This window comes from Helicoverpa zea, chromosome 25 (assembly GCF_022581195.2).
Source record: "Helicoverpa zea isolate HzStark_Cry1AcR chromosome 25, ilHelZeax1.1, whole genome shotgun sequence".
Taxonomy (NCBI): Eukaryota; Metazoa; Arthropoda; class Insecta; order Lepidoptera; family Noctuidae; genus Helicoverpa; species Helicoverpa zea.
The window spans coordinates 7,295,169-7,308,682 of NC_061476.1; the positions used below are offsets into that span (position 1 = coordinate 7,295,169).

At 36.4% G+C, this 13,514-nt stretch overlaps 1 protein-coding gene across 3 annotated transcripts in view; it reads right to left on the reverse strand.

Annotated features, from left to right (window-relative positions):
* LOC124642683 (ankyrin-3-like) overlaps nt 1–13,514 on the reverse strand; it is a 137,342-nt gene that overhangs the window by 97,639 nt on the left and 26,189 nt on the right. Inside the window, exon 1 of one of the 3 annotated variants that reach the window (XM_047181285.1) lies at nt 1,812–1,880. The exons of the other annotated variants lie outside the window; for them this stretch is intronic. Within the exon in view, the coding sequence (XP_047037241.1) occupies nt 1,812–1,877 (66 nt within the window). The 5' untranslated portion in view covers nt 1,878–1,880. Of the gene's footprint in view, nt 1–1,811; nt 1,881–13,514 lie in introns of those variants that run through there. 3 annotated transcript variants of the gene reach the window in all.

A 13,514-nucleotide genomic window follows, 5' to 3' on the forward strand; every position in this document is an offset into this window, starting at 1 on the left:
GGCGCGGGTGCTAGAAGCTACAAGGCTAATTGTTTATCCTGTGATAAGCAAAAATAATTATACAATTAACGTTACGACCAAAAATACAACAGCATTCTTCGGCAAAACTGGCCATGAATAAAACAATGACAAAACCGCTGAATTGAATGATATTTCACATGCTTAACAGGTTCACATATTCGTAAACCTCTAGATGAAACAAATTCAATTACCCAAACCAAGGCAACGAGCGTTTTACAAGCAATTTGCTTAAAAGCTAAGTGCTCTAAGGACAGTGCAGTAATGGACAAATCATTTCACCTAACCGACACACTTAAACATATTAAAACAGTTGAGGGAATTCAATGAAAGAACACAAACTGTTAGGTTAACAACCTCGAAGAAAAATACGATGATATGATTGTATTTTCGCATGCCGTGACAACATACGATACGTATACGGGATACCGAGATAACGATTCTTTGAATTCTTACAATTGCAGTTTGCTAGAGCATTTTTTAATTTATTGTTGGAACTATATCAGCTAATAATTACGTTTCATGCGTGGAATATGAAACTGCGAAAGATAAACATATGAGGAATAGAAAATTTATGATCTTATGGTGCATAATAGATGCAAAACACCATAATAACAAGTTGATATTACTTTAGGATGCAATAAAGGAAGCATTAACCAAGTTATCCGACGCAAGTGGCGTTGAACATAAAAGTCAGCCAAGGGAAAGGGTAACGGTTATTAATAATGAAATAATCATAGAGACTACATAAACATAACGTGCTGAAATTAATTCGAATGAATAAATCACAGATGCTTTAAATGGCAATAATGACAATAGAAATGTTGCGACGAAAATAATTATCGCAGACAATTAAACCAATCATACAAAAGTACTTAAAGTTGCGAACAAAGTAAACTTAGAAGGAACGTAAAACTTTCAAACAACAAGAAAGACCATCAATATTTCAAACACAATAGTAATCCAATACCTGTATAATATTTCAATCAACGCGATTTCAATGGAGATAAAATACAATTTATAAATGAGAAAACTTCCGAAGTCCGCGTCTAGATACTAAGATAATTTGCTTCGTGACCGTAACTTGGTTTGCTAGATCTAATCGAATCCTTAAGTTTTGCGGCTTGCTGTTAATATTTGCAGATCATAATAATTTATCACTACATAAAACAAAGTCCGTCCCTCTGTTACGATAAACTCAAAAACTACGGAACTGATTTACACGAGGTTTTCATCAATAGGTAGAGGGATTTATAAGAAAGGTTGTGGTAAATATTTTATATCCGTGCAAAGCCAGGACGCTAGATGCTCGGTATTTAAAAGCTACAGATATCTGGAAAGCTTTTAAATACTTGAGTGTATGACAAATGTCTTCAGCACGCATTTCAAGACGGCCTTTACTAGAACAAACACTGCCATTAAAATTGAGATAGCTTTCAGTAATGTTTATGCCGTTTTGCTTGCCATTACAATCGGTTTATGGGGAAAAGATCCTTGAAGTGAAGTAGACAGACAGGCTCCATGGTATTTTTACAGTTTGTATAACTATTGTAGTTATTTACATGTGAAGAAAGATTTGCCTTTCTAAGTATGCTAGGTATAGGTTTTTTTTTCTTAATTTTTGAAGTAACGTAATTAATATGGTCGGTATAATAATTCGGTTATCCAAAAAATAAATCCGCAAACTCGGTTTTCCCAAACAAAGCACATTGCCGAAATGCACACACAAATTGACACGCACGCAACTCAGTTGACGTAAATTGGTCAATAAATATAAATTGACATGAACGCACCACAAGTGTGATGGAGTAGACGCGTCGTTCGAGCGGCAGAATGCGCGCGCCGCACCACACCGCCATGGCGGCACTGCGCCGGCGCAGGCGTCATGCGCTGTCGACCACACCAGGTGACAACGGCAATGCTCGGTGCCGACCAACAGTAGACCCACTAGGGTCGTGATCTAAGTGAGGCTTGAGACACGATAACAGTTTGTAGCGTGCTCTTTGATCTTTCAGCAGAGGACAATCGAGACAAAAAAGTTACAATATAAATTATTATCAATTTAAAACCAAAGATTTTGCAGAAGATTTAACAGAAAACGTGTTTATAGAACAGACAGACGAACTTGAGCTTGAGGATAAAAGAAAGTCGAGATGCAAAACGCAGATCTGTCAAAGAACAAGTTTGCGTACTAAAACGATCACGCAAAAACTCCATATCTATTACAATACTTCAATCATAAAATCTGCGTTGTCATAAGCAGTAGGTATGGCACAAAAGAATATGCAATTCATGTGTATGAAAATTGCTAGTGTAGCAAAAAAAATATTCAAGGTTACCGGTAGCAGTGTCGGAGATCTATATCAGTCCTGATGCCATAACGGACATCCCATCGTTTGGTGCAATGCGCACTGCTAAGTGTGCGCCTAACGTGCAACGGGACGAATTAACGGGATGGCTCGCTTTATATAACGTCTGCGCATCTGCCGCTTCAGATATATCATATCATATCATATCATTTATTGCATTCCATAATGTACAGTTGGTGGAAAATATAAAATAATAGAGGTAGTCACAATTATGGACCCTGATGGGCACTATATGTATACTTAATAGATACAGGAGTTCTTCCAGGTATGGGAGTGGAAAGTTATTGGACCAATTCTATGGAACATAAGAAGCTCATAGAAAGATTATAGTAGGTAAACAAGGAAGCTTTGTTTTTTTCTGGAGTCTATAATGTAATTGTAGGGTCCGTTGCTTTGATGTCATAATAGGCACGTGTAAAGAATTAGAGATCAAATTCCCAGAGATCCTACATTGATATGTTAACACTTTAACGCAACTTCAGCGGGATCAGATTCCAGTCCAGATTATGTTGATAGACCTTTTTACAACTATTGATTATTTCGCTAGTAATATTACAATGAAAATAACTACTTTGATTAAACAATCTTCGTTACATAGCCTGCGGCAAGGTCCAATCTACAAACCAAACACAAGTCACACGATCTATTTAAGTAACAGCAAAAATTGCGTGGTAATTCCAATACGGCGTTCTGTTTACTATGTTTTTGCCACTAGCTCAAAAAAATCTCGGTAGGCAGCTGCCAAAACAAAAGTAATTTCAGATTCGTCACAGCGAGACGAAACTGATTAATGATTAATACCTCCAATTACTTCTACCTGTTCACCAGAGATTGCATGTATGAAATGTAGCCGAGCCACGAATTCGTACGGATGAAAGAAAAATGGGTAATTTGATACATTAAGTGTTATTATTATAGGAGAATAGTGTGTGCCGTTAGAAAGCTGCGTAATAAGAGTGCCACGGGTCGCTGGCGACGTGAATTGAATGGATGATGGATGCACGGGGCGAAATTATCGGAGAATCTCGACCAATCATGATTTGAGATATTCTGGGAATATTGCAATAAAATATCAGTTATATTACCTACAAAAAGAATGGGTATTAGGTCTCTACAATATGAGCCTGATAAAAGTGGATGTTTATGTCATGTTTCGATGGTTCTCCCATCGCTAGGAAATCACTGTGTATTGAAACCGGCGATAATAAAGCGTAATTCTCGTGTCTCATATTCATGACGTAACAAAGTATAGAATTGATAAATCATCCACTGAAGTGAAATAGTGGCTTAGTAGACACCAAAAACCTTAACAACTTCATATATTTAGAACTATCATTCCTTACATATAAGCTAACAAAACAGTTTTGGAACAAACAAGTCGGCACTCATGCAAATACAAATATTTGCCCACATTGAATATGGATTCAATCGGAAAACGATAGCTCACGTGTAGACAAAAAATACCAGGAATCAAGGCTATTTTTTCTTATCCTAGAAGACCTAAAAACATCCAAATATGCTCTACCAAAATTCCCGAAAACGGTATTCTATTCTTAACCTTTCACACGGCAGAAACAAAAATTACGCGATACACTTGAAAAATTGTAGAAGCGTACTTTTTATCGACAACATCGTCAGCACGTCTTTGTCTAAATTTATCTGGATGAGGCTCTTGACCTGACTCTTCAGCGAAAAAAGTCTTCGAGCATTTGTCTTGAGTCTCGCGAGAGGCATTGTGGCTTTTTTATTACGTAATTGCCGATCCTCGCGTTTTCTCCCACGTCCTGACTCCTGTAGGATCTACTTCCCGTACTGGATATAAAATATGGGTCCTATGATACGCACGAATAACTGAGCTTTCCATTAGCAAAATATTTTTTAGTAGATCCAAAGATTATCCCTAGCAAAGTCACAAACAAGCAAACTTCACCTCTATATAATATAACTAATACAGTAATAATAGTAGCTATAGATTGCCAAGCATGCTGTGGTACAAAAAAATCGATGGAATCTCAAATGCAATCTCGGCTGGCTATTTGTAGGGCGTGCAGTTGTACTCAAGTACCTACTTCAGTATGCTTGAATGCTTTGTCATTGTTTGTTACACTTTTATGGGGACCATGGCGTTTACTTACCTCTCGCGTCGTTTGTACTACTTATAGACTGATTGATTAGTTTCTTTTTTAAAACCGCGTCTAATTTATATGATTATGATTTTATTCATTCATTTCTTTGATTCCATTTATTCACTCGAGTAATCTCAATCATCACAGAAAGCTTGTGATGGTACAAAGCAGGTATCTTAAGAGAAATTGAATTGATTATGATATTGCGAGTGTAGCATTATACATTAATTACATCACACAACTATATTATTTAATTTAATACACTTCATCATAAATGGCTGTTACAAACAGTTTGGAATCAACAGAGTTCCATATGAAACAGCTATTCAACGCGAAATTGAGCGTCCAATACAAGAACTTCGCTCCAATACTGTCATTCACATTCGCTTTCGTAATAACATGTGGCCACCAGCTTATGAATTTAATTTAGTTCCAATAATAGCCACACGGAGTTACTTCCTCTACCAATTTTGGCCAGTAATGGAATATTGTCAATAGTGTTTTTTCTTGTCTTGTTTGGGTTCCGCTGAAGATGACTGTGTTGATTAAGATACTTTCCACATACATTAATGTACTGTATTGAGGTATATTAGAACAAATTCATAAACAGAACAAATTGGAAAACAGACAAACAAAACATTTCAATTCACAAAACCAACACTCGGCTATCGGAAAATTGAAATACTTACTTTTAATATTCAAAATGAAAAGAGACGTCAATTATAAAATATCGATTCAACATACACGTTTATCAAATTAATACCGAGTTTCCATTCGCAATTTAATTGCTCCGATAGTAAGTCATCCGGAAAAAGGTCATTCATATTACAGGTGATTGTAATTAATTAAAACATCCGCGTAATAAACTAAGAAGGTTTTACATGGCTTAGCACTATCATAATGGGCTGTAGAAAACTTCATTTCCTCAGGTAATGAGCAACTAACCTCTTGATTACCATAAGCGTAGTCCTAGGCAAGAGATCATCATATTTCTACGAATATCCCAATTTCATTTGAAGCCAACGCTGCATGCCTATTCCATAGGTACTTCTCTAACTGAAGTGATCTTATCCAACAACATGTCTATACACTACACATCGTCTAGAAACTCCACCAATCGTGTCATTGGTTTTCCTCTTTGCCTCTTATTCTTTCAAAATCCATCAGGGCTTCTATCACAAGTCAAGGCCGCAAAACTGAAATTGCGTATAAAAATGGTCTATCCCGACCCAAATCAATCATTTTAATGGCAGTGTTAGACGATGTCGACAAATTTCAATTAGCACTCTTGTGGCCCATATGTGATAATATAATAGTAATGACGTGATGATCAGGTGAAATGAGTAATTCGAAATTAAAAGTGAAGCGGAGCGGAATCATTGAGCAGCCATTACAAACTGATTACAAAGTTAATTAAATCTTTGGTTTCACTGCCTGAACTGTTATTACTGTCTTCAATTAACGATAAATTGGACCGAGTGGGTTGTATTTACGGGTCTTTAGTCTGAAATCTGTGAAAATAGGAGCACAAATACCGTGATTTGGGTTTCAAGGGGACTAGAATGTAAGATTAGTCACTGAAGTGCGATTGTGCTATTTGAATATTAAAACGCTTGATATTAGCTCAGTCGCGGTAGATAAATAAATCGAAAACCTTCTCAGATACAGATTAAACAAATTAGTCATACTTTACAGAGTACATACTGCGAAAATCAAATAATTTACTATCGGTCAGATTAAGTAAAGTTTCTATATTCAAATGCAGTTGTTGCCCAAACCCTGCATCTGAATTTAATGCAATTACTGCCACCGGATAAAGCAATTTGTTGCAATAATTCAAATTCGCTCCTAAGGGAGTCATTTGGCCCCCCAACGTGTTTGCAAGTTATATATAATTACGTGACAGACTCCCTCCCACGCTTCCAATCTGAGATTCGTACAATAGATTCTGCAGTGAACCACAGTTCAAGGAAACAATCAGCCAATTGGATAAATACGCTAAAGCGACAATTGAGCAGTTGACCTACTAATGTGTGTCAGTCTTGTTCTTATCTTAACAAATCATTACGCGTTTATCGTCATGCAGTTTCTTAGTTTAGCTGTGTAACTTCCTGCAATTAATGATGGCTTCATTTTCACATTTAACACTGCCTACACTTGTTCAAAGGTTCTTATCAACTGCAACTGCATTGTAACTTTCATCTTTTTCAGCTTCTAATAGTTTTCGAAGCCAATTCGTAATTTAGATCCGTGTATTTTTACATAAGTAAGTATAATTTCAATTGTAATGATCCAGTTAAACATAGTTGCGACAGTAAATATGCTCGCAATAGCGTGTTAATTTTAATGACTTCAGACAAGTTATTAGCTCATACACTACAATCATCATGACACGCTTGTCAGATGGCAAAAAAAAACTTAATGAAATCTCAGATGACAATTAAAGTAGGTACTCGCATTGAAGATCGACTTTTCTTCACAAGTGGGCAAGCAAATCTGATCTCGACAATTCCAAGAATTTCTCCCGACTGAATAGAAGATTTGAAAGATTCGGAATTTGTGCGAAAAAATGTGAATCTGGCACGTGTCTCATCTCTATCGGCATTCTCGGAAAAGCTGTCAGAAAAAATAATCTAAGGTACGTAGACATATCGATCCCACCAAAAACATTAAATGTAAAAAAAAGCCAATCCTCTACGCAATTCCTCCACCGTAAAAAGTTTTGAAATCGCATAGAAGCCAAGTCCTGTTCTACTTTATTTGTAATAATAAATCAATATTTTGTGACTATATCAATAGTTTCGTTCACTTTACAATAATATTGACTTGGCCATGAGCACAATAAACTGCAAATATAATACAGCATATCTTGGAGAGGTGAAAGTCAAACATGAAGTTTAATATCACAGAATTAAATACTTTTAGTTTATTCAATTGTTACTAAATGACCGACAGTCAGTTTCATCCAACATCAATGAACTGCACATGTACTATGGCGCATGTTTAGTCCATGGTGATCTCAAATTCCAATCAGTCCATAATCAGTCCAATCGTAAAATCATGTCCATATAGAATTTATCAACGCACATTATTTCAAGGAGCGACTTTTAACTTGTGCTCATGGCCAAGACAGTATTATTGTAATGTGAACAAAACTATTGATATAGTCACAAAATATTGATTTATTATTACAAATAAAGTAGAACAGGACTTGGCTTCTATGCGATCTCAAAACTTTTTACGGTGGAGGAATTGCGTAGAGGATTGGCTTTTTTTTACATTTAATGTTTTTGGTGGGATCTAATTTATTTTTTGTAGGTCTCTTTCTTCTCTAAGTATATAACAAATTAAATTAACTTACATGCAACTAACTAAATATATAACAAACTAAATATGTACACCTAAAGTAGCACGTAAACAATATTTTTTTTAACCTAAAAAAATTCGAAATTGTCGAATTTTTTAATCGAATAGCTTTTAGAATAAAAGAGATTTATTTCAGAGGTAGATGACGCTATCACATGAAATTATTTGATTTTTTTTTAAGTACTACTTATACTAAGCTATGTAACGAAACCATAGCGCGATTTAGACCAGGACAACGCCATCTATCGAGCGAGCATGCAGTGTTTATCGCACTGCATTAATATGAAAGATTTTATCATTATTCATTTCATTTAAACCTAGCTTTTTTATTCATATGTTGTATATTTAATACATAATAACAATATACCACTACGTAACAATAAAACAAATAGTAACATTTTGTACATAAATAAAATAACAAAGTTATCAATGCAGTCAAAATTCATACACAATGTTCTTGAAAAACCGCAAATATAAATTTGTTTCCTATTTTTTTATTAAGTTTTAAGGTTTTTATAATTTTCCCTTTATATGTAGCTAATAACCTACCTTGGTGCCAAATTTGAAGGTTCTAAGTTTGCTAGAAGTACCTTAGACTTTTGATGATCGGTCAGTGAGTCAGTGACAAAATGGTGTAACTTTGATCGCTCATAACTGGTAAACTATTTATTCAAATGTCTTGTAATTTTGAGACTGAGCTTGTTCTAATACTTACTCTTGGTCATCGAAAACCTAAACTCCTAGCTTTGTTCACATGGAAGATACAGGGGACTGAAATAGCCGCGAAACGCTTCGAGAAAAGATGGTACGGCCGTGCCCGCTTTGCTCGAGTCTTGGCTGGGGCACTGCCGTGCCCTCAGATTAAGGAGCTCTGAATTCTCACAGATGTAGATCCTGGAGACATTTCATTTGATTGTCAATTATCTCTCGCATATCAAATATTTTTCGATATTGCTTTGATATCTACATGCGAGTACATTACCAATTCGCATTTACATAGTACAGGTAACAAGCCTAATTCAACAATATCGGATTCATGTGTCCTGAATATGAATGTGTCCTAGATTCACAATGAATGGCTCGTGCGGCCAACCCAGCGATTTGTAGTTCTAAATTAATTCAATGCAAATGTTATCCTATGCTGAAACTGACATACCGCCTCTGTGGTTTATTATGTGAAAATTTTAAGTGCTGAATGTTTAAACTGAACTTGTGCGGTTTACCACTTTGCACTCTGTTTTGGTAGGGATCATTGGAGAACTTTTTCAATGGTGGGAAACCCCTACGTGGAGAGTGAGATGTGGGTACTTGGTTTGTTTTATCAAATATAGCATAGGTTTACACATGAAAAAAGAAAGTTCTGAAAATAATATGTACATTGACATAAACCACAGAGGATTTGGCTCTATTTGAAACCATCAACTGTCTAACATATCCTACGTAAACAAATATAAATCCGTCAACCTTCAGGCAAAGAATTATACCCCTAGAATAACAGAAAATATTGGCCATCAGTCCAATCGCTATCCGACATACCAACATACCTCACAATTCTGTCATCTCCAATTTGGGGAGAGACCCTTTTTCCCAATTCTGAATGTGGGCAGTCAATAACAAGGCCAGCACTCAAAAAAATAAAACCCTCTCCTGTAACTAATCATTATTGACTAGCAAAACTTGGGTCTTGGAAATCTCTCTGGGTTTTTCTACATACATAAGAGCGGACTTTGTCTCATTACGGCCATTAATAATATTCTATCCCCGTAAAAGGATTGTCATGTCTATCCTTAGCCACAGATAGATAGATAATTGGGATCGGACCTTAGTGAAGTGCATATCGTGTCGAAGGTGTAAACCTAGATATAAGCAATATAAGGACACGGGCCACTGACGGGGTCGACTCAGCATCGTGTTACGTCCCATGGGTATCAGTAACTACCTGCCGGTATCCGGTAACGTCAGGCTTCTACGGACCAATTGCATTATGTGTAATCGATACTCCAAGAGGCTATCCAAGTTAACGTGTACGAAATCGAAAAGTTAGTGCAGTTAATCTAAACCTAGCATAGGACTTGAGAACCTCCTCCTTTTTTAGAAGGCGGATACATTTTTTTTGCGCGGTAGGTCTTAGGATTGATGACTTATCAAATTCCTCTACGCCTCGAAAGGACCCGGACAAAGAAATGGTCACGTAGATTTTTTTTTTTTTTTCAAATATGTCCCCTTACAGGTCTAGGTAGTGTTTTACGTAAGTTCCCTCTATCCAGATAATAACGAAGACCAAGTTAAACATTGTGCAGCCATAAAATATGGGCATTAAACGTTAAGCCAGCAACGTGTTAAGCTCTAATGGCGTCAATCGATGATTGCGAAGTGTGAATAAGTAATGGGGCTACACAATAACCTTGGTAGGAATTAACTGAAACTTACTGAAACAACGCTTGTATCACCTTCATTATTTAAATTCATTGGCAGTTTTCTCGCGGTTTTACCCGTGCCCCGGGGAACGTCTTCCCGGACCCGGGTATAATATAGCCTATAGTTACTCGACAATAGTGTAGCTTAACAGTCAAAGATTTTTTCTAATCGGTTCAGTAGTTTCGGAATATAATACAGTCTACGATTTATTTATTTAAGCATGTATTTCCTGCGGGAAAACTGAATATTTTCAGGAGAACTATGTTTCCTATGATGTTCGCTTTTCCGATAGCTTTTTATCGATTCGCCTGGTTTTACTACACTCGAGGCGGCTAAAGTACGCCAGCTCCGAATTATTTCCCGGCCAGCTTCGATCCCCAATAATATACCAGAAGAATGTAATTTTGTAGTGCGCTCTCTCCATATTCTTTCATAAGGTTTGAACTAGTATTTTGTGTATTTTGAACTAGTGAGGAATTTCCCACATAATTAAACTCATCCACATTTATCCAACATGTAAGTTCGGAATTAATACAATAACACATAATAACAAAAGGATAAGTCTGACAACCAGGGTAGAGGAGGTCAGATAGGCAGTCGCTCCTTGTAACACAATGGTACTCAGCTGCATCCGGTCAGACTGGAAGCCGACCCCAACGTAGTTGGGAAAAGGGTCGAGAAATGATGAAATAACAAAAGGAATCTCATCTGCAATAGTTTCGCAATGAATTGCAAATTTCAACGTCCGTACCGTACATCACAGAAAAATGTTTTGTTTCAAACATTATGCAACTGTTTCCATTGAAAAACAATGTTGAATTGCAGGTATAACAACGTATGCAGATTCAAATAACTGGAATTTAATTGAGATAGGCGGATGCTTTACGCTGTGCTTACGTAAAATAAACCTACATACTTATGTATTTACATTCGACAACATTACGTTTAACATCAAACTAAATCTTTCCTGTCATCTAAATACGTATGCTTGATAGATACTAGCTTGCCGTGCCCATCAAGGTCTATAACTGTGTCTCTTCTTTTATTTATTTACCTCTATGTACATTGTGGAATGAACTATTTAAACAAATAAATGTCACTGCAACCCCTGGTGCAATTACAGAATAAAAGCATCAAACAGATATAATCAAACAAATAAAACAAAAGAAATTCAGCATGACAGTAACACCAACGTTTGTGAATTTTCCTTAACCACCCGGTTCGTTACACCTAACCCATTTTAACGTACAAACCATTTAATTAAATTCGATCGGCCTGCAGAATATCACCAGTGCACTGTGCCTGCACTGCGGGTAAATCTCGTTGCTCGTAATATTTTCTCAGGCGCTTGATAACGAAGCAAAGCTAACTCATTTATAGGGCTCCACAACCCCTTTTTATTAGGTTGGGACTGCTATATGGTAGATCTGTTATTGAGTTTGTTAGAAGAAATCTCTTTTCAATATTGTACTTACGAGTATTGATTACTTTTGTTAGATTGGTTGCAGTTCGATAAATGTCAGGCGCATCGTTATATTTTGTTATGTAGAAATGCGGAACATTATCGTTCGTATATTTTGTTATGTAGAAATAGCGGAACATTAATGTTAAAGATAAATAATGTTATTGGTATTCAAGGGCAACGGAACTAGGGTGTCCTACCATCGACGGCGCCGTGAAAGTTTTATTTGATGCTCTGGCGTCTTGTATACCAACTTAAAGCTTGTTATGGGGAGTCTGACTGGCAAAGTTTTGATTATAAAATAATTCTAAGATTTCCCTACTATTTTCAAGTGTACCTATATTTACGAGGAAAACATTTCCTTGGTATTCTTGGTATCTAGCTATCTATAGCTATATGTATTAGCCTCAATGCTGCAAACACTTGTCTTCCATATACGTACATCAAGACAGATTGATTATTAATTCCGATGCAATCATTGCATGCAGATGATACCTACATGTGTGCATAAATATCTTTCATTGCAGGAGCTGCAACCGGTATTTATAGAGTACTTGGAGACTTTGTAGGCTTTTAGTAGGTATAGAAAATACCATGGTATAATTAATACAGATCAGTGAGGTTATAAGACGAAGCTTAGACAAGATTTGATAATATCTTCGCAACTAAGTCTGCCCTGAACGTCTATCCAAGATTTTAGCACAGGCCGTGTTTCTAAGAAAGCTGCGTAATTAGGTCAGGTCATGCAGACAGAACGCTAGGGATTTATTGCCTTAGACTCAGAGCTTACCCATTCGCCCGTTTGTCGACTTTCATTCGCAATTTACGTTGAGATTGGAAATCGCAATTATACGCCAAGATTAAGCTTGATAGTACAAACATGGATTTGATTTGTGATTTGGATCCTGATATGTCTGTGGTATACGAATTAGAGTTCTAATTAGGTAAGAGATAGGCACTAATGTTCTACTGAAGATAAGATAATGCTATTAGAGTATAAGTAGGCATTCATAATTCAGTATTTGTAGTAGATACCTAAATCTTCGTGGACATCAAAGGTCGAACGAGTTCTGAATACACATGAAGGGTATTTCCATTCATATATTGGACACCTATTGAATAGGATCGCAGAAATTTTAGACCCAATGATTTTGTACTAAAGGTGTACTTACTATCTGTGCAATATCCTTAAGTACGGGGCTTCCCAGTCGTTTAACAAAACCGCAATAGGAAAAGTTTTGCCAACAAACCAGATATCGTGACTCCTTATCCATTTAAAGTCGATAAAACACCAGTGGGTAAGTTTGCACCTCGCAGTTCCTCAGAACATTTGTTTCCAGTATTTTAACCTTAAAATTACAATTTCTATTGCAATCACAATGCGGTGCGGACGTGTTTTGGTTTTCTAAACAGATGGGTCCTTGTAGGCGGCGCTTACGTCACTCTCCTTACTTTATTTGTACTTTAACTTTGTTTCTTTTGCAAAGCATTATTGAGATTTTGCTCCATATTAAAGCACACGGTATTGTATTACCTTGTCCTTTCAAGTCAGCACATTTTACAAAATAGGAAAACCATTGAAGGATTTAATGGGTTTTTGTTGAGATCGTAAATTTTTTATGGCGCACTCAGAGCCTTAGCGGCAAAAAATATTTTTATTTTGAATGTCCTTTAACTTTTAACGGTTACCTTTAAGACTTATTTTCCAATGAAATCAAAACCCTCGTAGAACCGTAGAACCATTAGAGACTCCAT